At 42.0% G+C, this 24,784-nt stretch overlaps 2 protein-coding genes and 1 long non-coding RNA gene across 3 annotated transcripts; all 3 read right to left on the reverse strand.

Moving 5' to 3' along the window:
• Window positions 1-878: 878 nt before the first annotated feature.
• LOC306926707 lies at window positions 879-2,379 on the reverse strand. The gene is made up of 2 exons (XR_013790421.1): window positions 1,932-2,379; window positions 879-1,423 (listed from the first exon to the last, which is right to left on the reverse strand). It is a non-coding gene; the product is annotated as an uncharacterized lncRNA (long non-coding RNA).
• Window positions 2,380-10,681: 8,302 nt separating this feature from the next.
• On the reverse strand, window positions 10,682-16,590 carry ociad2 (OCIA domain containing 2). The gene is made up of 7 exons (XM_079506144.1): window positions 16,406-16,590; window positions 16,215-16,293; window positions 14,577-14,630; window positions 14,436-14,483; window positions 13,789-13,936; window positions 11,424-11,498; window positions 10,682-11,338 (listed from the first exon to the last, which is right to left on the reverse strand). Exons 1-6 carry the CDS (start codon window positions 16,493-16,495, stop codon window positions 11,426-11,428), a joined length of 492 nt encoding a protein of 163 aa, XP_079362270.1. The 5' UTR covers window positions 16,496-16,590; the 3' UTR covers window positions 10,682-11,338; window positions 11,424-11,425.
• A 3,542-nt stretch (window positions 16,591-20,132) lies between these two features.
• Window positions 20,133-21,779, reverse strand: LOC306926609 (E3 ubiquitin-protein ligase TRIM39-like; the record flags this gene model as incomplete). Its single annotated transcript, XM_079505961.1, has 1 exon — window positions 20,133-21,779. One exon carries the CDS (start codon window positions 21,777-21,779, stop codon window positions 20,133-20,135), a length of 1,647 nt encoding a protein of 548 aa, XP_079362087.1.
• Window positions 21,780-24,784: the final 3,005 nt, after the last annotated feature.

Here is a 24,784-nt window from a genome sequence, read left to right on the forward strand (position 1 = left end):
TCCTATTGGCCAGCATCTATGGCCAGAGAAAGAGTGAGAATGTCATTCTTCACTGTACATTACACCTAATTAATCAGAGGGAAATGAGTTACCATTGGTCCAGTCCATCCTTGCATGCTTAGAAAGACTGAGGGTAAAACTGGCAATCGTGCAGCCACTTATGTGCTCTAACACCAGTGACACCTCGATCAGGCACGCAACTTGATCAACCATAACGGACACATTTATATGTGCAGCTTTAAATGTATTCATGTATAATACTCATAGATATACTTGTAGATTTGTATCTACATTTGCATATTTTATAGTCGTATGTTTTATTCAAGTAATGTATCCTTTTTTCCTTTACTAAGTAATCTGTAGTGTGGATAGTAGTACTTCCCATCCCTTTGGAAGATGGTTTGAGTGTGTGTTATTTGTTTTGACCACAAATGGTAAAAATGTAATGTAACGAAATACCATGTTGTAGACAGATGCTATAGAATCCTACGGTTTATCACTATCTCATTTATATATATTTTTATTTTATTTAATTATATAATCTTGCTTTCTTTCTTTCTATGATGAATTCCTGTTCTGTTCTTTGACTATATAGTGTCTATTTGTACGTCTCTAAATGTTTTGATGAATTGAACATGGTGGACCCTCTTGTAAACAAGTGTAATGCTTAATTGGGTCGTCCACTCACAGTTAACAGTCTTTGTATTGAGTTTGTGCTTGAAATGTACTGTAATTCTGTTAATAAATATTTCAATCAATCAATCAATTTAATTTCTTTTTCGTATCATATCCAATATTATTGTTGTTGTTGGGTTGATGTTAGTATGTCACACAAGCATTCCACTGCTGTATGCACCTGTATTAAGTAACAAAGTATGCTGATTTTTTTAATACATTTTTATTGATGAAAATGCAATGAGGTACAAAATAATGCTTGAGAGCTTGTTGCCACTGAGTTTCTTTTGTAGAATGTTTGATCTTTAAACAGTGATTTTGTAGGATCTACAAACAGGCTATTGTTTTAGCTGCATGCACTTGCATGCATTGCATAGTATGCAAGTAGATACAGTGTTTTGTGTAAAAATCAAATCCTTCGTCACAATAGCAACATCTAATTCTAATGTATTTTCTCCCTACGTGAACCTCTGCCTTGTGCTTGTCCATGCTACTTTCCATCTCCATGGAATGTAGCATCTCATCCCGCTCCCCCATTTTTGTCCTTCCACGTTTTTCCTTTTGCGTGATTTGCGTGCTGATGCTCCATAGAACACGTCAGCTTGTGTTTCCATGGGTTGAGTTGAGGTTGTTGTGGCCAGCGGCTGTGTCTCTGTGTTTTCATCCAGGTTGATCAGGGGAGGTTCGGGTTGCTCCTGGACCAGACTGGGCCTCTTTACCTCTTTACACGCAGGGAGGTGCAGGGAGTCTACGAAAGAGACAAAATAACACAAAACCATTACATGTTTGAACTCCATCCATTGTTTTTCTGTGCCACTTTTGCTAAATTCACTAATTACTGAAACTTATCTAAAAACATAATAGCAGTGGTGGAAAGTATAGGCTACTGTAGGCTACTTAAGAGCTATTTGTAGCCTACTTTACTTGAGTATATCCAATTTCCAATACTTTTACTTCTACTCCACTAGCCTACATCTCAGAGCCAAAATGTATAATTTTACTCCACTGCAATTATTTGAAAACTTGAGTTACTAATACTTTGGAGATTTTATTACATTAACCACTTCAACACATTTCGGCCATTTAGCCGATCTACAAGTTCGCGATGCGACGCACACAAAAACTTCCATCATTGATGGATGGACTGTAATCTCACCATTTGACCTTTTCATTTTTACAATATGAATGTATGTAAATGTGCTTAGAATGATTCATGTTCAAACTCAGTTTTTACAGTGTGATGAATTGTTACCAACCTGATCGGTGTAATCTGATCTCTGGTTTTAAAACCATATCCAGCAGTCTGCGTTGGCGGTCAATGTCCTGCTTGGAACAGAAATCTTGGTCCTCATACTCTGTTATGATTTTTCCAACGATCCCAACTATGTCTTCAGCAGCAGCAGCAGAGAGTCTCTTGTTGAGCAGAGACGTCTTCAGTGTTTGTAGCAAAGCCATGTCAACGCTATAGTTCTCGACTCTATGACTGGTGGAGAATATCTCAACACTATGTAATCTGGAAACCACACAGCTGTTGCTTGACCAAGCACAATGTAGCAGTGGCAGTGTGTGTGGCACCAAACAAAACAGGGTCCTCTTAAATAGGCACAGACGTGTGTTTGTGGGGGGGGTCGGTCACACCAACAACAGACCGAAACTGCAAGACTATAGTGGTGTAGAAAAAAAACCCTTTGTTATTCAGTCATTCAGTCGGCACATAGAGGTGATGACTCATTGAAGGTGTGATTTGCATTGTTTTGTCTGTAAGTGGCGTGGAACGATAGTGGCTAATTTGCAATTGTGTATATAGGTTTACCAAATTCATTTGAGTATTCACAAAGAAAAAATCAACTCCGTTTTGCCAAAAACATTGAAATCTAAAAGCATAACAGTATATATTCTAAAGAACAGATATGGATGGCCAACATTCGGTTATAATCAATAAGTGTTTTATGTGTGGCAATAAGTTTAGAGAAGGAAGGAAGGAAGGAGGAGGACCTACCCTTTGACACCATCCAGTCCCCATCACGCAGGGCCCATGATCTACCTAGCATACTGGGGGCGGAGTCAGACTCAAATAGAGGGTTGTAGGTGTGAAGGGTGTGCGGGTGGGGGTAGGGGGGGACATTAGTTTCTTGGACAAGAAAACCACTTTCTGCCTCACTGTCAGGTAGATGAGAGTTTGTTTGCCCAAAGCACCAGCAGACATGGCCATGAACTACAGCGAGGCTCTGTACCCAGCCTATACCACGTTGCAGTTCGAAAACAAGCAAGTACTCGCCATGGGTGCAGACTCCTCACCTGGTGAGAGTGCCACCATGAATGCTGCAAGCCACATGGGAGTGGGCACTCTGTGTGCCATCTGCAGGGACAGGGCCACTGGCAAGCACTATGGGGCTTCCAGCTGTGACGGCTGCAAGGGGTTTTTCAGGTTCAGTGTGTTTCGCCTGCCCCCCACCCCCTCATACAAGTCTCATGCATCAGCTATACATCAAATGTTGCGAAGGTGTGAGTCAGGCCAAGGTGTGAGGTGTTTCGACTGCCCCCCTCCCCCTCATACAACAAAAATGTTGTGTCAAACCATGTGACTCCCATTGGAAATTAATTTGCGAGTAAACAAGTCTCATGCACCAGCCATACATCAATCTGTTGTGAAGGTGTGAGTCAGGCCTTCGGCTTCACTCACACCTTTGCATCTAGCATACTAGATGCAAACACTACAACACTACAAAAATGTTGTGTCAAACCATGTGACTCCCATTGGAAATTAATTGCGAGCTTGCATCAGTAAACAAGTCTCATGCATCAGCTATACATCAATCTGTTGTGCACGTGTGAGTCAGGCCTTAATTTACATCTCACACACACACGCGCGCGCGCGCGCTCCCTCGGCGTGCGTATTGTGCGTGCGTGAAATGGGAGGTGTGGCGTGGTGCGTGGTAAAAGGTCAAATTGCGTGACTGTCACTCTCAAAGTGTGAGACTTGGTAGCACTGGTAAATAATAGACAGATAGACTCTGCCACCCCGCAACACCTGTAAGTTAGTTGCACAAATAAATGGAACAAATATCACCAAACATGCAGCTGAAGTTGAACTTCAAGCAAAGCAAAGCCATGATGCAAGGTAAAAGGTAAAAGTATTGTAACCAGAACTGTAACAGAGGATCTGTATCTTGCCTTGCGTTTTGATTGATTGATTGAAATATTTATTAACAGTTTGCAGAAGTACATTTCAAGCACAAACTCAATACAAAGGCTGTTAACTGTGAGTGGACGACCCAATTAAGCATTACACTTGTTTACAAGAGGGTCCACCATGTTCAATTCATCAAAACATTTAGAGACGTACAAATAGACACTTCTATATAGACAAAGAACAGAACAGGAATTCATCATAATGGAGGTAAAAAGGGAAAAGAAACATATACAGGAAAAAGGGGGGGGGGGGGGGGGGGGGGGGGTGGGCGGTGGGGGAGGATTCAGATTTTACAGGGGCCAGTTTCGAATTGCAGCCATCCGTAGGTGCCCTTTGAGAGCGGTTTTGAAGGAGTCAAGGGATTCGCATGTCTTAATGACTGTTGGTAGGGCGTTCCACATTTTGGTGGAATAGGAGCGAAAATAATTTAGTCCCTTGTTTGTGCCGAATCTGGGTTGTACATGGTTCGTTGCACTCCCTCTGGTGTTGTGGGTGTGGACTTCGTTAACATTAAGGAAGTATCTAGACAGGTACGTGGGTATCTTGGTGGTGTAGGCTATCGAATCTTGTGGACCAGCCCCATTGCAAGATGCTGTACTCTGTCGTCGACCCTAAGCCATTCCAGCCTGTCAAAGTGGGCAGGGGTGAGGTGGGTTCGGGGGGTGAGGCCAAGTAGGAGCCTGACCAGTTTGTTTTGGGAAGTCTGGAGCCTAGTTTTAAGGGCCTTTGAGGTGCTGTGGTACCAGGAGGTGCATGCATAGTCAAAGAAACCTTGTACAAGGGCTCCTGTTAAGGTCTTCAAGGTGTTTTTGTTGACCAGTGAGGAGATCCTGTAAAGGAATCTTGTTCTTTGGTTGACTTTTTTGATTACGTTGGTGGCCATTTTATCACCGGAAATATTAGCCTCCAGGATGGAACCTAGGTAGGTAATTTCATCTTTACATGTGATAACATTGTCACCCACTCAAACCAAGAAGCCATTTGCCTTGCTGAGATTACTATTAGAGCCAAAGAGAATGGATTCAGTTTTTCCCAGGTGTAAAGATAGCGTTGGGCGGAGGGTATATAGTAGCTCTGGTCCATGCAGGGCAGAATCGTAGAAGCAGTAGAAGGCTATTGACCAGAGCTAGGCGGAGGGAGTTGTGATGTTCAGTAAACTTGAGCCCAGTGTTTTAGCTAGGTACCTCCTTCTTATGATTATTCCGAATATACTTACTCGCAATATAGGATACTTACTGTATGAGATATTTAATGTACCTGTAGTATTATTATATTCTTAATCATCATTAATGCTTCTGTGTGCCATACTTTATAGGGTGACGTGACGTCGTGGCCTAATGTCACGCCATCGACCGTTTCCGTGACAACAGTCCCCCCGTGGATCCGGTATTTCGGATTCACTTCTTAGATCGGTCACGGTGACGGGGATTCGAGTCGTTTTTGATTTCTTCCCTGATGGTGGCTGCTTCGGCGGGTAGTTTTGGGAGTTTGATCAGGCGTGCAGCACGCCTGATCAAACTCCCAAAACGACCCGCCGAAGCACGCCGCGTGCTACGGGTCGTATAGGTGCGATCATCTACCTGTACCACGGCCGCTCTCACTCGATTGTCTCTTCCTGTCATTACATCTTTCACTTTCCCTATTTACCAGAAATGAGAAGTTGAAAATTGGTGATACTATGAAAAATAATCTCCACTCCATTTTCATCAGGAAAGTTGAGGAAAACGAAATCATTGACATTGTGAGAAAATGAAAAACGTCCACAGACTGCATGGGTATATTGACATGACTAGTACAAATATTATACAAGGTATTGTTAAACCATTGACTTATGTAACCAATCCTTCCAAACAGGTGTAGGCCTATTCCCCAACAGTATGAAAATGTCAAAAGTTATTCCAATATAAAAATGGTGACAGACACTCATTTACAAACTACAGACCCATTTCCCTGCTTCCGCAGTTCTCTAAAATCTTAGAAAAACTATTTGTACACAGACTTGACAATTTCATTGAGAAACATAACTTATTGTGTGATCAACAAAAATACATCGCATGGATGCACCTGGGACGTATCCTCAGTGATGTATCCCAAGGTCATCAGGGTTTCGGGTCTCCCAACATCACTCAGGTGACCCAGCCGGGGTGATCAAGTCCCGACTTACGTCCCAGTAGCTACCCTCGATCAGTCCCATTAGGGAAAAACCAGGGCCACACAATCCATTCCTCCTGAACTACTCTGCCGGGACTGGGAGGTACCATTCTGGCGCGTGGAAGGACTCTGCTCTGTGGGTTGACTCCTGTCCGGGCCCCTCCTACGTCTCACCAGATCCACTCCTGCTCTCACCAGGTCCAGCCCCTGTGCGTTGCACCAGACTCCCAGCACCAGGCATTTTATTCAGGAATGGTGGATTCTCAAGCTGCAATGGCTCTCTCCATCTCTCACAGAACAACCTGCTGGATCCCAACCAGTCCGGATTCAAAAAGGCCCACTCCACAGAAACTGCCCTGCTGGCAGTCACAGAAGCACTACATGCTGCCCAGGCTGCGTCCCACTCTGCAGTCCTGATTCTCCTAGACCTATCAGCAGCATTTGACACAGTGAACCACCAGCTGCTCCTAGACACCCTAGCGGATCTAGGCATCGGTGGGACGGCACTGAAGTGGTTCTCCTCCTACCTCACCGACCAGACCTACCAGGTTTCCTGGAAAGGTCTGCTATCATCCCCCCGAACCCTCCAAACTGGGGTCCCACAGGGATCTGTACTTGGTCCCCTCCTTTTCTCACTGTACACTAAATCCCTTGGCACTATCATCTCCGCTCACAATATATCATATCACTGCTACGCCGATGACACACAACTGTTTCTATCCTTCCCCCCCTCTGCCTCTCAGGTGGAAGAGCGCATCACTGCATGCCTGGCTGACATCTCACAGTGGATGTCCTCCAACCACCTCAAGCTGAACCCAGACAAGACTGAGCTTCTCTTCTTCCCAGCTAAGTCCTGCCCTATGCGGGAGCTAACTATTTCCGTAGACAACGCCCTGGTAACGTCTGTCCCAACAGCCAGGAACCTTGGTGTTGTCCTGGACAGTCAGCTCTCGTTCAAAACTCACATCACAGCTGTCACTCGATCCTGCAGGTTCACACTCTATAACATACGACGAATTAGACCGTTCCTCACCCAGGAATCAGCCCAGCTCCTAATCCAGACAACAGTCTTGTCAAAACTCGACTATTGTAACGCCCTCCTTACTGGCCTACCGGCATGTGCACTTAAGCCTCTCCAACTGATCCAAAATGCCGCAGCTCGCTTGGTCTTCAACCAGCCAAAATTCTCACATGTCTCCCCCCTGCTCCGCTCCCTCCACTGGCTCCCGGTCGCTGCCCGCACAGAATACAAAACCCTGATGCTGGCATTCAAAGCAACCAGAGGTATGGCTCCCCCATATCTTGCAAGTATGATTGAACCCTACAAACCCTCCCGCGCACTCAGATCAGCCAATGCAGGGAAGCTGGAAGTACCCTCACTAAAAACGCCGGGACAACGCTCCACACGTCCCAAATCTTCTCCCTTCTGGCTCCAAAACTGTGGAATGCACTCCCCGTTGCAGTCAGAACTGCAGCATCACACCCAATCTTCCGCCGTAGTCTGAAAACCCACCTTTTCAGACTCCACCATGGCCCATAGCACTTACCCTACCCCCTTAGACAGCACTTTTTAGACTTAGATAGCATTTGATACAGACTTATAGCATGTTATGTAGACAGCACAATAATTGCATTGTATGTAGTCATAGCACTTCATAGTATATATGTACAGCATAGTATAGTATATATGTATAGTTTATATGTACAGTGTCATTATATAGATATGTTCTAGCTACGTTCTTAGCTTACGCATGTTTCTTGATAAATGCTTTTTATATATGTGATGTATTCCCATGCTTTTGTTCTTGCTTAATGTAAGTCGCTCTGGATTAAGAGCGTCTGCTAAATGCCTAAATTGTAAATTGTAAATTGTTCCGCAGGCTCCACCTTGCCCTTGGTGGTGCTGCAGGCTCCGCTTGAGGCTTGAATGGCCCTCCTAAAGGCCTCACCGTGGGTTTGTTGGGCTTCTTCCTCACGGAAGACACAGGCTGGGGCGCCAACCCATACTGCTCCCGGGTGCCGTCTACATTCCGGCTGCCACCCGTCTCTCCGGTGGTCACCAGACTATTCCTGGTTGTCACGTAGTCTATTCCTATGAGTCACTATAACAGTATGGCTTCAGAACCAATCCACCACCTCAATGGCAGTCATGAATCTGACAGATTTCCAACTCCATCGATAATTAGGAATTTACAGCTGGTGTCTTCATAGACCTTAAGAAAGCCTTTGACACGATTCACCATGAAATATTGTTAAAAGAATTGGAGTATTACGGTATTAGAGGGGCTGCACATTCCTGGTTAAAAAGCTACCTTGCAGACAGAGATCAATTTGTACAAATAAACAATGTAAAATCAGATAAACAGAAAGTAAAGTGTGGAGTTCCTCAAGGATCAGTTTTGGGTCCAAAACTCTTCATTTTATATTTAAATGATATCTGTAATGTGTCAAACCTTTTAAATTATGTTTTATTTGCGGATGACACAAACTTATTTTGTCATGGAAAAAATCTGGAAGAGCTTTTGAAGACAATGGAAAGGGAACTAAACATACTCAAGACACGGTTCGACTTAAACAAATTATCCTTAAATTTAAGTAAGACAAAACTGATAATATTTGGAAACCAAAAAATTGAAAATGAAGTCACACTGACGATAAATAATATACAAATTGAAATAGTCTATGAATATACATTTCTTGGAGTCTTAATTGATCATAAGTGAAGTTGGAAGTCATGACATAAACCTTGTCAAAAGGAAAATGTCTAAAACAATTGCAATATTATATAGATCAAAATAAATCTTGAATCAAAACTCATTATACTTATTATATTGTTCCCTTATAGTTCCCCTATATGACATACTGTGTGGAGTTATGGGGAAATACTTATAAAACGAACGTTAATCCTATTTTTATCCTACAGAAAAGAGTTATACGAATAATTAAGAGAGCTGAGTACCGTGAGCCTACCAATGCCCTATTTATAGATCTCCATGCACTAAAATTGTGGGATCTAGTCATTCTGCAAACCCTGTTGATTCTGTACAAAGCTCATAACAAGCTACTTCCATACTGTCTTCAAAAGCTGTTCGAGACAAAAGAAACCAAATATGAACTTAGAAATGCTGGCATGTTTGATACAACTTTTGCAAGAACAAATACAAAGCAACACTGTGTATCTGTGAAAGGGGTAAGTCTGTGGAAATGCAGTGACAAGGAACTGAGGACATGTAGTTCAATCCATGTGTTTAAAAAAAGGATATAGACACGTCTCTATGATCTTGTATTTGATATTTTGACTAATATAAATATATTATATGTAAATGTACGTACATACATCTATATATCATTTATCATGTTATATACATGTACAACAATACATGTATTATCATGATCTGATAACCACTGTTAAAAAAGAAAAATGGTTCTGTTTTTTTCTCTTTGTTTTTTGTTTTTTTCCTGTTTGTCATGTATATTATTTATAGTTGGTAAGGGTAGGCAAAATAAGCTAATTAGCTTCAGCCTACACCTTCTTTGGTCAAAACAATGTATCTTTATTGTCTCCACCAGGCCGAAGGCATGGGGAGAGAGTATGTTTTGCACTCCGTCCGTCCGTCCGTGTGTCCGTCCGTCCGTCCGTCTGCGACCAGCTAATCTCCGAAGAAAGCCGGACGATGCCAAATTTTGCACACACACTCCCTGGATGCCAACGATGAACCTCTGCCCCAAAATTTCCAGAACGGCCTGTTATAGTGCCACCAGGAGGCCGCTTTGTGCAAAAAGGTTTTTGGACAGTACACCTACAGATTTTGTCCAAACATCACGCAATTTGGTACACAGTCTCTCTAGAGCCATTCAACGAAACGGGTCTTTCAGATTTCTCAGACTCCATCCTGATTGGCTAAGATTGGCTTCCAAAGTTCGCAGGAGTGTTCAGTTTCAAACAAAATGCTGCAAATCATGAACACATTGTGTGATTTCCGTGAAATCGTGCACGCACATTCCCACTAGGCTGAGGAAGAAATGCCACATGAACATTTTCAACTCAGGCTCATAGTGGTGCTATAACTGGCCGAAAAGTGTTTTTACCTCTAACTGCACGGATCTGTGGATAACTTTGTATGCCAACTCCCTAGAGGCCAAGGAAAAAACCTTTTCCTGGAATTTTTCACATCTGCTCTTTATAGCACCACCAGGAGGCCGACATATGTAAAACACATTTTCTAATATTACTCCTTCAGATTTTATCCAAATTTCACGCAAATCGGTACACATGCACATGCTCTCTCTTTATATTGCTCCTAAACATTTTGCCAAACATCACACTCACACTCCTATCCTCCTGGTGGAGACCTGTGCCCAGAAGGGCACTTTTTCTAGTTTATATACTGTTTCATTCTGTACATGAACTGAAGACCAAAATAAAACATTGAAAGTGAAAGTGAATCAAGCATTCATTAGAGCTGATAACATTGATAGATTAGCTCTATTTCCTACAGTATAACAATACTGGTACATCAAAAACAACAAACTAACCCAGTTGCCCAACATTTGGGTCTCAATCAGATGTAGTTCAGGTGTATATTTGGACAGCAAAGGATTGCAGACACACTTTTAGCACCAGAAAAAGAATAGTTCTATTTCAGTCAGACAACTCACAAATAGATTTAACCAATATTTATTATAGAATGAGAATACAAGTGTGCATATGATATTTATCTTGGCGTTCGGCTCTGCTGCATTTTCTCCCTGCTCGGCACGATTAAACACCATCATAAAACATTAAGAGCAGGGAGATAGATATACAATAAAACCCCCATGGGGAACATAAATAACAGAGCCCACCGGTGGTGCTGGGGTGGTGGTGGGAGCAAACATCACATAACCAGGAACCATATGCAGAGGAAGGCAGGAAGAGCATGCCGACTGCAGTCAGCCTGGGCACATCTGAACTTCCATGCACGGCATGAAACCCCCCGAGTATATCTGACTGAACTAACTCTGCAAGCTACGTATCATTTATTGTTTTGTAACATGGAGTAAGATAATATCTTAACAGTTCAACAAAAGTAGTCTATAATCTTATTTTGTATCTGAATATAAAATAAGACACTTGATTGAACCCCAAAGGGGAAATTCATATTACAATTTAGGCATTTGGCAATAGCAGACACTCTTAATCCAGAGCGATTTACAATAAGCAAGAACAACATAAGGTAATACATCAAATGCATAGAAATAGTCATCTAGGATAGGAAGTAAACTAAGAAAGTAAGAATCATCCATCTAACAGTAGAAACCATTCCACCTCTGTAGAACCTGAAACACACAATAATAACTTTATATGTTTGAACTGTTTTAATGTGTAACTCTTTGAACATTATGACACATATACCGTACATACCTCTAGTTTTGTATTTTTTCAGCAGGTGCAGTTGCAGCTTGCGTCTTGCACTCCTGACATATGTGGTGGCAATGTCTGTGGGCATTATTATGAATCAGTACAGTCACATGGATGTGGCGTAACATTTTCAAAGGAACTTTATCATCCCTCTTTGCATTAGGAGGGGCAAGGGTCAAACAATATCACTTATATGCTTTGTCATATCACACAATCTAAACTAAAGGTCACAAACGCAATGCAGATATGGCTTTGAGTGAATTCAGAGAGGACCAGAGACTGTGGGCAGGGCTGTTTGGCACGGATTCTAAAGTCAGGTTTACCCTTCATTTTGTTAGTCGAGTTGATGGTGAGTTATGAGTGGACTTATTCCATTTGAACTGTAAATCATGGCTGCGGGAGCTGTTTGATTATAGCTAGAACTTCACAGTCAAAATATGATCTTTACAATACTTTCCTGGTATTTCTTTCTACATTTTTGTTTTCTCAAAGAGGATAACTTTCAAGCACTTTCTAAATACATTTACAAACTAAATGACAAACAATCTTATCAATTTATATCATGATAATCTGGTGTCAAGGGCATCTGTTGTATTAACAACTTGCAACCTGTTGTCCCCTATTTGATCTCTCAAAGGGAACTCATTATTATTATTTTTTTCATATATTTGTCCCTGCATCTGTACAGTATAATAATGCAATAGACTGAATACAGTATACTGTTGTCACTAAAACACAAAATTGTATTTCCATACTGGTGCACTCATGCCAGCTTGTGTTTTATTTCAAACCACAGGATTACCTCCTGGTTTCTGCCATGACATGGCATTGATAAGAAACATGACTGGTTATGTTGTGGTGTGTTAAACCCAATGCTTTTGAACAGGTGGCTTGCGCACATGTCGCAGCCTTTACCCGCAGCGCGGCCCGCAATTCAGCCGCTGCCCGACAATTACGAATATAGGAGCTTTCTCTGTCCCTTAATGGTATTTTCGTCCCGCGTCACCCGCTATATTCTTTGCCGACACCGGTATTTGCGCCTAGAGGTGTGGTCATGGGCGTGTTGGCACGCTTTCCCCTAAATTGCTATTTTGGTCACATACATTTGGGAAGTCGTTAGTGGAGTTTAAAAGCACCCGTAAACCGTGCCAAATTAGTTCGGTAGAGCTGCGCACGGCACGCGCGCGCGCCTCAATGGAGATGTCTACAGGTAGCCTGGCTAATAAGCCAGACTAATATCACACAACACTGTCGCGGTATATTAGTCTGGGCTGGCTCCACTTGGATTTCATTTCCCGGGGGGCGGGTTCAAACATTTTCTCTTTGACGCAATTGGTCAGAGCTACTGTCAGTCAAAGGTCTCAAGCATTGAACGTCACTGTACCAAAGCCCGCCCATATTGCATACCGTGTCCCGATTGGCCCGACCTGTTCTCGGTTGTAGGAAAGAGGCGTGCTACTGAGCCTCGCCAGACCCTAATCCGCTGGCAGGCAATTTTTTTTTTGCCAACGGCTGATTCGGTCTGGTTTATTAACCAGGCTAGTCTACAGGCACAGATTAGGCTGCCTCATCTCTCCTTATTCTCCTATCTCTTTGTAATTTTCCTATAATCAGCAGAAGTCGAGTGCCTGCCACTTCCTTGTGTCCATTGTGTTTATATAATTGTATAGTCAAATAAGTTATTTGTGCCCGATTCCATTTCCATTTGCGAGTTGGAGTGTTCTTGGCTCTGTGCGTGTGGAGAAAAAAAAGAACGGCACGAGGGGGGGGGGGGGGGGGGGGGGTGCAGCAGAGACTTCAGGGCAGCGGCTATGAAGCAATATAGCACTAACGGGCAACGGGTAAGGGATCTATTAAAGGGATCTCTTAAAGCCAAGACTGGTGATTGGTTAAATGTGGTTTAATTATTGCGCCCAAACCACACCTATGCATAATATAACGGGTAACGGAGGTGTTTAAGGGATTTAGACAGGTAACCAAAATACCAACTTTAGTGGGGGAACACCCTTTCCCCACTCCTAAATCCCCAAATAGTGGCTTTAGAAAGATGAGACAAAAATGGAGCCCGATCCAGTCTCTCGCTGGTGCCGGACAAAAGGTTTGCATACAGGAAAAGAAGAAGAAGAAGTCCGCACACTAGCTCAGTGTTTATTATATTAAAACACTGATATTCTAGTCAAATACACAACGTTTACCTAAATAAAATACATGACTGTCATGAGTGTCATCCAATGAAGGCCACTCATGGCCGAAACAGCGTGTATTTGACTAGAATGTCAGTGTTTTAATATAATAAACACTGTTGGAGGCCGGAACTAAGAGGCTGTGTGCGGACTTCTTCTTTTCCTAAACCCAAAGTTTTTCTCACCTATGTCCTGACCCCGGTCCAAAACCTGGTCTTCCAGCCCAAGGGCCAAATCCTGGCCCTGATCCTGGTCCAAACTTGTTCTGAAATTTGCTTCGGCAAGTTGGGGCATAAGAGGCCTTTCCCACTGCAAAGCCAAGGATTCCAGCCACTGAAGAACAGAAACATTGTCATAGTATTGTCCCAATGACAGCTAAGGCTTTGTTCAGACTGCAGATACGTACATTTGGTTTGTTTCTCAAATCTGATCTTTAGGACTGACTGACCACACAGTAATTTGCAAGTTACCAGATTGGATTTGTGTATTCACATTTCACACATCGTTTACCTGTCTACATTGGTTGCTGTGGTACATACTGTAACAACATGGTGTCATTCACAGAAAATAGCTATATAAGTTCAATGGTTTAGTGTCCTAAATGTCCACATTGAGACACATCTTTAGAAATCAGATTTGAATCAAATTTAAAACCACCCAGGAATGTGGTTGACTTGCAAAATGTAGTTTATGTGCAGTAAGCTTAAGCTAAAATATTGTATTTGAGCTGCCTGCAGTCCGAACTAACTTTACTGACAACAATGAAGGATTAGATTAGAAGCTATGAATTGAACTCCAGGCTGTTATCCTTACCAGACGAGATGCTACCCACCTGCTAGTTTGGGAAAAGGACCAAATCTCGTTGATGCTTTCCAAATGCCTGCATAAAAAGAAAACATTTTTTTAAATAAGATAAGGTATTAACATAACATCAGGATATGGAGGCTAAGTGATCTGAACGACAATGACTTACCATTATAGATGAGACCTCCAGTGACACCCATGCTGCCCACAGAGAGGGGAAGAGCTAAAGATGGAGTCAGAGGGCCAGAGTTATGTCAAGTCAAATAAACTATTGTTCCCTGATTACTGATCATCAGAGATATACACTATACAGAGTCACAGATCACAGGTTCTGCAATACTTGCCCCTCAAATTTGAACTTTGTTATGTCACATCCCCTTCTCAAACCGCAGGTAAATTATTTTATTTTTTTGTATACTGCAAATATACTGTATTTTGAAATTATGCTAAAGTGAAGCAAATAGTAAAAACAATTATATCTCCCCCATAGTTGTTCTGCTATGTCTTGGCTGCAGGTTTGAACCGGAAGTGCACAAGACAAATTGGAATGTGTTTCCAGGTCAAATCTCCTACAGAGCCAATCAAACCGAAGCAAATCATCCTCAAATATTGTCTTAAATCAACACTATATCATGTGTTGAGCTAATTGCAAAATTGTATTATCTTGTTACCTTTTCTAACTCTCTCTACGTGGTGATGTTTTTGAGGGCTATAGTGTCGATTTGCCATTGACAATGAATGGAGAATTTACGTCATACATATATTTTGTGTCTGAGCAAATGTGTATCTTTGAGTGGTGCAAACCACTCCAATAACCAGCTTTGTCTGTATGTTTGTGTACCTGTGTACGTGTCCGTGCACAGGTGAGCATGGTTACCATGGTTAGTGTGTGACGTCACTGACATAGCTGATCAGACTATATAAGACCTTGCACCACTCAGTTCACACGGGTGTGATTTTTGTCCTAACAAACAGTAAATGCCATTGACAATGAATGGAGTTTTACGTCATATGTAAACAAGCAAATTGGTATTTTTGTTAAACTCCCATTGACAATGAATAGAGAATTTACATCATATGTGTCTGAGCAAATCGACATGTTACGTCATGATAATAAGAGCGCCAATCACTTCACACGGGTGTGATTTCTAAGGTCACGGGCGACTTGACTTTCACCCAGCAGAAATGTAAACGTATGTGAATGACTCACACCACCCAACCCTTTTTTGGACTCTTATACAACAGCACTTATCCCGGAAGAGCACAACAGGGCCGGTTCTAGCCTGCCTCACTAGGGTGGGCAGGACTAATATATGGGTTGGCGTCCCAGCACGCACCACGGTTAAAGCCCCCTAAACCCCGAAATGCATAGAAAACTATCATATCAGTTTATCTATCCGTCTATCTATCTTCTCCTTTGACCAATAGTAACCCAATTTCCATCAGCACCCTGTCGGTTAACAGCACTGTTGGCAAACGGTGTTCAGGTGGGTCTAAATTTCTATACAAATGCTCCCCATCCAATCAGAAATGATAAATGGTACAGATATTTTGCTGTCTTTTTTATATTGGATAAAAATAAATATTACCCATAACCTTTGATTGGGTGGGCAGGATGCACTTTTGGGTGCATGGGCTCTGTGCACCCCTGCCCCACCCCCTAGAACCGGTCATGGATCATAGCAAAACTACAACTACACTGATTCAACTCACATATTGAAGGTTTTGGGGATACATGTATAGCTATCTTATTTTCATATACTGTAAGTATTATTATGTACGGGTGTGTGTGTTTTGTAAAGTGTACCTCTGTACCAAAAGCTCTCCTCCTTGCATTCCTCCCAAATCTGTTTCACATCTTCTCTGTGGATATGGTGGTCACCATACTGTAAGACACACACAGTAAGACACAGTATAGGCCTACAGGTCACCTATCATCATGCTTCATTCATGCCCTTGGTTCACCCTGCTGGTCGTCAAGTGATCATTTCCCTTTACCTTTCTCTCTCCTTTTTCAGCAGCTGAACTCGTCCCAGCAGCTCCCTCTGTCCTCACTACGACTGTCTGCTCTGTCGTTTCAGTACTCATGATGCAAAATGAACAAGATATCACTCGTCTTCAGTAATTTGGCTGGACCTTTCTCAGTCTATCGGAGCAACTGTGGTCTGTTTATTCCTGCTTTCAGTGCAACTGCACTGACTCCACCCCTCTTGTGTAAACATACTGTACAGTATCACAGAGGCCCGGCCCACTAAAAGGGGCGGCTGTATTAACTTGTAATGGATTCCAAAACAGCTCTCTCTCTCTCTCTCTGTCGCACAAGCACTCTTGCCAACTCACTCTCAGATAAACTATAGGCCTATGCTTGAGAAAACATGGATTAGACAGAAATGTCCACAATAAAGAATAATGAATGTATAAACCACTTTTCAACTTTGCTTCTTTGGAAGACACACCTCACTTAAAAAAGGATTACCTCTGTACACTGTACAGTATCTGCAGCTGTTGCACCCTGTCTGCTGTTTGTTGCTGTGGCTGTATTTAGTATAGTGGCATATGTATACTATACCAGTATTAAGTAATGCGGCAATGCCAGGTTTGGAAGTGTACTGTATGGGTGAGGTGAGACCATGTGATAAGTGTGGACAGGCTTGAGGCTGTTGAAACAACTTTCATTATTTCCATGACCTGTTTACAATATGAATGTGGTTGACCTGTGAGAATTAATTCTGCTGCTCAGTGCCATTGACTGTAAACTTAATTGTCTCTAGCCTACTCGGGCATGATGGCACAGACTTGAACAGAACACAATGTGTAAATTAATGATTCATTGGAATACATTAAGAAATCAGCTATGCAGCTATGCCTGGTGTCATAAGCTCTAGTCTGTGTCATGTCATAATAAGCTCTGTTTGAGCTGTGAGGACCTGCATTTGAATGCTCTTATCTTGATTGTCTCCCTTCCCACCGCCAAGCCTCCCACGCTTGAACATTGGCCAATTGTGTTTGTTGGAGCGCTGGGCCAAGTCGGAGGCACCATGGAGGAATTGAACCCTTGTCTAGTGGGCAGGGATTTTACCCCTACACGACCCACTCACCTCTTCTTTCTTGATTTTGAGGTGGCAACACTGATATGGAAGATGTATGCGCGTGACATCATCATCAAACCCGGAAGTTATGCAGGAATGCCTACTGAGTGGCAAAAAACTACTTTCTGGCCTTGACAGCCCATGCATCCAAACCAAGGGGCCAGTGAGGCTATTCAACGTTGAAGCTCTCTTCCCTAGTGGTAGGAGGAGGGACTACAGGCGGACCCGTGGATTCATGACCGGGAAACCCCGTGCAGCTGGGCTTTAACATTGAGCGCTCGGTTGCACTTCCGCATTTGACCACCAAAATTTGGTGGTCAAATGCGGAAGTAGACGTTCTGAGACGGTACTTCCGGCAGTCTTCCGCGCCAGTTCAGTCTCCCTTTTATATACTCTATGATCCAAACAGAAAAGTCCTATCTGATTGCATTAAACAACATTAAACAATGTTAAACTCACTTTGCCTGTTGCTTTGCCACTCGATGTGCCATTCACTTTAAGCATGCGCATACCCTCTATTTGCAGCAACATCATGTAACTGTTATAGGTTTTGGGCGCCATCTACTGGCTATGATGGTGGATTCCAGTGTCTGCTTCAGCATGTTGTACCCAGGCCTAAATAAAATCAATGGTGAATATTTGTTTCATTTATTTCTCTTAAAGGGTAAGACCACTTTCTTTTTAGGTTTGAGTTGTGTAGTTACCTTGCCATGATGTAACTCCACATGTGGACAAGAAATTAAAAAAAATGTTCCAGTGATCAGAATTGATAATTCAAAATATGCTCCTCATTGATTTACATTGTATGCTAAAACACTCTCAAAGTCACTCTTTTAGTACGTAAACAAACACAAACAAAGTTGATTCAGACAATATGGAGCTTCACTAAAATTCATGTGGTTTTATTTTTTCATAAAAATGTTAACTTCCTGTTGATTTTACTATTTGAAGATCTGGATCCCGATCCACGGATCCAGTCCGGGTTTTCTTCCCAATAAAATGGACAAATCAACAGGAAGTTAACATTTTTATGAAAAAAAAAACCCCCATGAGTTTTGGTGATGCTCTATATTGTCTGAATCAACTTTGTTTGTGTTTGTTTACGTACTAAAAGAGTGACTTTGAGAGCTGTTTTAGCGTACAATGTAAGTCAATTAGGAGCATATTTTGAATTATGAATTTCTAATCACTGGAGCAGTTATTTTGTATTTCTTGTCCACATTTGGAGTTACATCATGGCAAAGTAACTACACAACCCAAACCTCAAAAAAAGTGGTCTTACCCTTTAAGTCTCTGCGCGAATTAAACACCTGGTTAGTTCCCCTTTTTTCTCTATTAGTCCAACATATTACTTTCTGGAATTAAAAAAAAGAAAATAAAGCACCTTGACATGATACACCGTCATGATGATACACCCTGTACAATGCATTAAAATAAACTATTCAAGACAGAAAACATTTCAGCTCAATGCTTCAATGTAGAACGTTTTATTATTCTTTGGCTGTACTTCGTGTAACGTTTATTTTTAATAGAATACTGTTATGAACAACAGGTAAATTACTTGATTTGAAATGACAACTGACAGAAAATAAACTTGCAAATTTAAATACATACACATTTGTTGTCTTACATGAGAATGAACATTTTCATTTAAAGATGAGTATTAGCCTAATTTGAGTGATCGACAGGAGAGATTATCAGAGGAACCAAATTTTCACCAGTAACATGGCGAATGGATTAAAGACAGGATAGAGTTTGTCAGTGAAAGAGTAGATATGTATGTCTCCATGATTCACTTGTTTCCCATCCTCAGACAGGATGAGATTGCAGTGTGCTGTATCAGGGTCCAGAGTTACATCCACTGCATACTGCTGGATCCTACTAAGCCCAGCATCATGCAGCTTCTTCTCCATCTCATGACTGAGTGCCTTCTCCAGCTGAGCCAAAGCTGTCTTCACAGTCTCCCCATATGAAGACTGATGGAAATTGACCTTTGTCCAGTCCTTGGTGGGTGGAGGGGTGTTGATGGACCTGACGTTCTGGAGGAGGTGGTCTTCTGTGTGTAAGAGCTGTTTCAGCTCAGAACTGGTCTTCTTTAACTCAGTGATCCGCAGTACTCACATGTCTTTAAGTTGTCAGAATTTCTGTGTAAGCCCTGTCGAATGAAGGTTTTGTAGTATTGTCGGCACTTTACTTTCAGTTTAGATTGACAGTTACTGAGGAACTCCTCCTCCATTGTAGCTGTTAGCCCTTCACAGCCTTGTTTTCTCTACTATTTACACACCAGGGAGAAAGGAAAAATCCTCTTCAGACCTTGTATTTAACTGTATTAAATCAATCAGTCAAGTTATGTAGCAATAATTCGTTTTAGAATTCATTCAGTCAAGAGTTTCAGTTAAATCATTTGGAAAATGCAGCCTGTTATATTTTATTATAATGTATATAATTATTGTTTGTTATTTTTATTTTTTTTATTTTTTTCATTGGTCTCTTGACTTTAATAATAACTGACATACTGTACATTTGAAAATAAACCTGTAAATGAATGAACCCTTCCATCCATACACATTTGTTGTAAAAAAAAGAAAAAGAAAACCAACCTTTTCATGTAAAAAGAAAATCACCCAAGGATTAGTCTAATCTCTGTAATTGACAGGAGAGATGATCAGAGGAGCAAGGTTTTTACCACCATCAGTATGTCCAGGACAGAAAAATGGATAGAGTTTCTCAGTGAAGGTGCAGCCAATGAAAGAGTGGATATTAACTCCCGTCTCCACATCGTAAAAGGAGACCAGACCCTCCTCATAATCCACAAACACTCCCACTTTCTGTAGCTTCTCTCGTACAGAGAGGATGACAGCAGGCTCAGCAGCAGCATAGTACATACTGATAGTATTTCCATTCCTCAAACATATCGTCCAGTAACCGTTGTTGGGACTCCGTGTGATGGAATCCAGCTTTCTGTCGATGGACTCTCTGGCCACTCCTAAATTCCAGCGAGTTTTGTCTTTAACCTCAACCTCATAGTAAAACCTTCCTGAGGAGAAGCTTTGTTTTCCTAAGACAAAAAGATATGGAGAGAATCTTTGTGTGTTGTCTGGGAGAAGACGGTTTTCTATTCTTTTCTTCTTCTTCTTCACCCGTTTTCCATCCTCAGATAGAATGAGATGGGGATTTGCTGAATTGGGGTCCAGTGTTACATCCACTGCATATTGCTGGACCCTCCTCAGCTCAGCATCATTCAGCTTCTTCTCCATCTCTTTACCGAGTGCCTTCTCCAGCTGAGCCACAGCCATCCTCGCAGTCCCCGCATATGAAGGCTGATGGATGGTGACCTTTGACCAGTCCTTGGTGGGTGGAGGGGTGTTGATAGATGTAAAGTTCTGGAGGAGGTGGAGGTGGTCTTCTGTGTCTAAGAGCTGTTGCAGCTCAGAGCTTCTCTTCTTTAACTCAGTGATTTCCTGTTGCAGCTCTTTAATGAAGCTTTCAGCCTGTTTCCTTGTTGTTGTAACCTTCTCTTCAATCACATCGACAACCTCAGCCTGGCTTCTCTCAATACAGCTGCTCAGAGCCGTGCAGACCTGCACACTGTCTGCTATCTCCCTGTCTGCATCTTCCAGGCTGAGATCTACTGAGTGTCTGACCTCCTGAATTTTCATTTGTCTTTCCTGGATCATCTGCTGAACTTCAGCCTCTGTCTTTCCCAGCTCAGCCTTCTTTCCTTCACAGCCGTCTTCCAGAGATATAATTTGATGTAACTTGTGGTCCGACTCTGTGCAGAACTGACAAACACACATATGGTCAGTCTTACAGAACAGCTTCAGAGGTCTGTCATGTTTTCTGCACATAATGTCTTCCAGGTTCTTTACAGGGTCGATTAGTTTGTGTCGTTTAAACGCAGAGACTCTCTGATGAGGCTCCAGGTGAGTCTCACAGTAGGAGGCCAGACACACCAGGCAGGACTTCAGGGCCTTGAGCTTGGTCTCAGTACAAATGTCACAGGAGACTTCATCTGGCTTAGCAGGTTCTTGCTTGTAACTGTTTTCCAACTTCCGGAAGTGATCAGCCAAGTCAGAAAGGCAAGTATTGACAAAGACACGTGGTCTCTTTTTGAAATATTTTTTGCATAGTGGACACTGACGCAAATTAGTGTCCCAATAATGTGTGATACAGTTTTTGCAGTAGTTGTGTCCGCATGGAATGGTGACTGGATCGGTGAACACGTCCAGACAGATAGAACACAGGAACTGCTCTTCAGACAGGAAACTGCTGGCAGATGCCATTTCTACACACCAAGAATAAAAAAAAAGTCACCAGAGGTAGTTTGTGAATGCTACTTATCACCGTACAGGTTAATAGTTACAGTATGCTGATGCCATGAATGTAACACTTGTGCACAGGAGCTTTCATTGTTCTAGTTATCTTCTTTGATATGGAGAGAAACATTGTAATGTTTATGCCCTCTCTTGAAAAGTGTGATTCAGTCAGGACCACAGTACACTCACCTCATATATTCCATTTTAACCATTTAAATGTAACTTGGCATGCTGCCTGGCTAATTCAGGGTATATGTAAAAATATAAAATCAAATAGGATGCTCCCTGAATTAGCCAAGCAGCATGCTAAGATGCAATAAGTCCCATACAAGAACGGTTATATGGGCCCAAAGCAAGACTATCGACTTCAGTTTAACTTGAGAGCCATACAAAACATCTCTCTATATCTGGAGGACATTTCTCTAGTATAGTGGGAGGCCAGGTAGAGGCCAGGTGGCTGCACTCAACACTTGGCCCCGGCAGGTAAACATTAAATTAAATTTCGTTCCATTTGTACACTCTGAGTTAGATTTACATATATTTTGTAAGCAATGCACTGTACGTACCTTAAATCCAGGAGGCAGGGTCTTCTTGGCTCTGTCAGTCTCTCCCACAGCTACACGACAATCCTCTAAAAAGAACACACACGCGCACAAACACACACACACACACACACACACACACACACACACACACACACACACACACACACACACACACACACACACACACACACACACACACACACACACACACACACACATTGTTGCAACTAATATGCAACTAAACATTGTTCAAAGAACACACACCCTATTGAAAAATGTGTGAGACTGGAAATGTCTGACAGCATGATGTTTAACACCACTAATACCTGGTCATTATTTAGCCTACTCAATTTATTTAAATGTATGGGTCATTATTAGCCTACTAAATTTATTTATTTAAACTTATTTAAATACTGGCACCAGGATGCTATCCTCTACGCCAGACTCAACACAATGTATTATTTTTCAATATAACCATATTTGTGTTTGTGTCTCGAATGGATCTCTCTTCAGTACTGGGCTGGGTATAGATTTGTCCTACCCCCACATCTGTGGAGGAAGCCTGATCTTGAAACACTAAAACCCCATTGATGGGGACAACCAAACCCTAACACTGTGACAACCAATGAGTCAGAGTGCATTTGAATGTTTAATCATTTGCTGTTAAAATAGCCTAAGTAATATAGAATAAGTCGCCAGATATAAAGCGTCACTGACAATTACATGGTCTTGAATGATTGGAGTGGGTAATTTCAAAGAAGAGCATCATTATCATCATCTCCTATTATCTCCTATCTCCATCATTATCTCCTATTTCATTATCTCTCATTTCGCTCCTATGCCACCAAAATGTGGAACGCCCTACCAACAGTCATTAACACATGCAAATCCTTTGACAGTTCAAAACTGCTCTCAAAGGGCACCTACGGATGGCTGCAATTTGTGTGTATATTCGTAAGTCTCTAAATGTTTTGATGAATTGAAAATGGTGGGCCCTATTGTAAACAAGTGTAATGCTTTATGGTGTCGTCCACTCAGTTACCAGTTTTTGTATTGAGTTGTACTTGAAATGTACTGTAATTCTGCAAACTGTTAATAAATCAATCAATCAATCAATCAATCAATCAATCAATCAATCTGCTGTAGGCTACTCACCTGTCTTTAGGTTGTCAGTATTTCTGTAAAAGTCCAGTTGGATGAAGGTTTTGAACAGTTTTGTCAGTGTTGACTCTTGTGTTGTCAGACTCAGTGTCACCACCTCAAACTACTGTCACTGTTTTGCTAAGTTTTTAGATACTGAGAAACTCCTGGCTGGAGCTGCCTTTCCTCACAGCCGCCGTTTACACATGTCTCTGTCCGTGGCCGTGCATGTTATGTGCTCTTGGCTACAGCCCCTGGCTGGGCTACCACTGCCTTGCAGGCTTGCACTGCCACTGCCAGTCTGCCACCTAGTGCCAAAACTGTTAATGTAACAAAGGCATGTAATGACCCCTGTTACCTGTATGACAAATAGAAATATTGAGGGGGAGACAAAAAGGAGTGTTCAAAAGGTAGTAATTGTATTAGCAGTAGTAATATATTATTATTACTATTATTATTATTTATTATTTATATTAATGCCCATCACGTCCAACCCAATCACAAGCAAGCAGTTGCCACAACAACCCACCTTATTTTCGCAGATAAGTAGGTAGGGACCGATAGTGTGGTACGAGGCGTCAAAAAAACAGCTCCCGTAGGATTTTTGTGCTAAATTATTTTTTGCAGATCTTGGTTCTATAGTCCAAACTATGAGAAAATGATGGGGTTCAAATTTTCCCGACCCCCACCCCGTTTCTGGGGGGGTCATCTATTTGGGACCTCCCAGAACAGTATGCCAGCCAGTTAATGTCCGATTTTCATAATATTAGAATTGTTTTGTATGTTTTAAAACATTCTGAGTTGATTTCTTAAACTTTTAAAGTGGTCAGAAGAATCTTTTTTGACTTTTGGTAGGGGTGTTTCCTCACCTGGGACCTCCTGGACTGACCCCTGGGCCTATCCCAGTTCTCATTACATTCCTCGCTCTGCTCCTGCTCCAGAATATTGTCAAATTAGATCATAAATGAAGCATAAAAGTATTTGTAGCTGGGCTCTGATATCAAAAAATAGTATTAGCCAATACCAGGGGTCTTCCACATGGGGCCCATGACCCCTAGGGGGTCCTCATAGTTACACTACTACAGGGGCCCACCAAATCATTGTGGAACTTTTTTCTTTTTTTACATTAAACCACTTGAACCATAGCATCCCTTTTCCAAGGAGAACTTTAGCCAACAATAGCTGATCTACAAGGTTGTAGTTTGAGCTTGTAGATCTGCTATTTTCTCATAGTCGCTTCTTTTGGGCTCGTTTTCGCAAAATCTGACAACCCTGCCTTCCTACGTG

This window comes from Electrona antarctica, assembly GCF_951216825.1.
Source record: "Electrona antarctica genome assembly, chromosome: 7".
NCBI classification, from domain to species: Eukaryota; Metazoa; Chordata; class Actinopteri; order Myctophiformes; family Myctophidae; genus Electrona; species Electrona antarctica.

Excerpts from the sequence above, each read along its gene's own strand:
- ociad2 (XM_079506144.1), bottom strand. The coding sequence starts at position 16,495 with ATGAGTACTGAAACGACAGAGCAGACAGTCGTAGTGAGGACAGAGGGA. Across the intron at positions 16,294-16,405 it reads CTGAAAAAGGAGAGAGAAAG|TATGGTGACCACCATATCCA; the intron begins GTAAAGGGAAAT and ends TGTGTCTTACAG. Across the intron at positions 14,631-16,214 it reads GGAGAGCTTTTGGTACAGAG|CTCTTCCCCTCTCTGTGGGC; the intron begins GTACACTTTACA and ends CTCCATCTTTAG.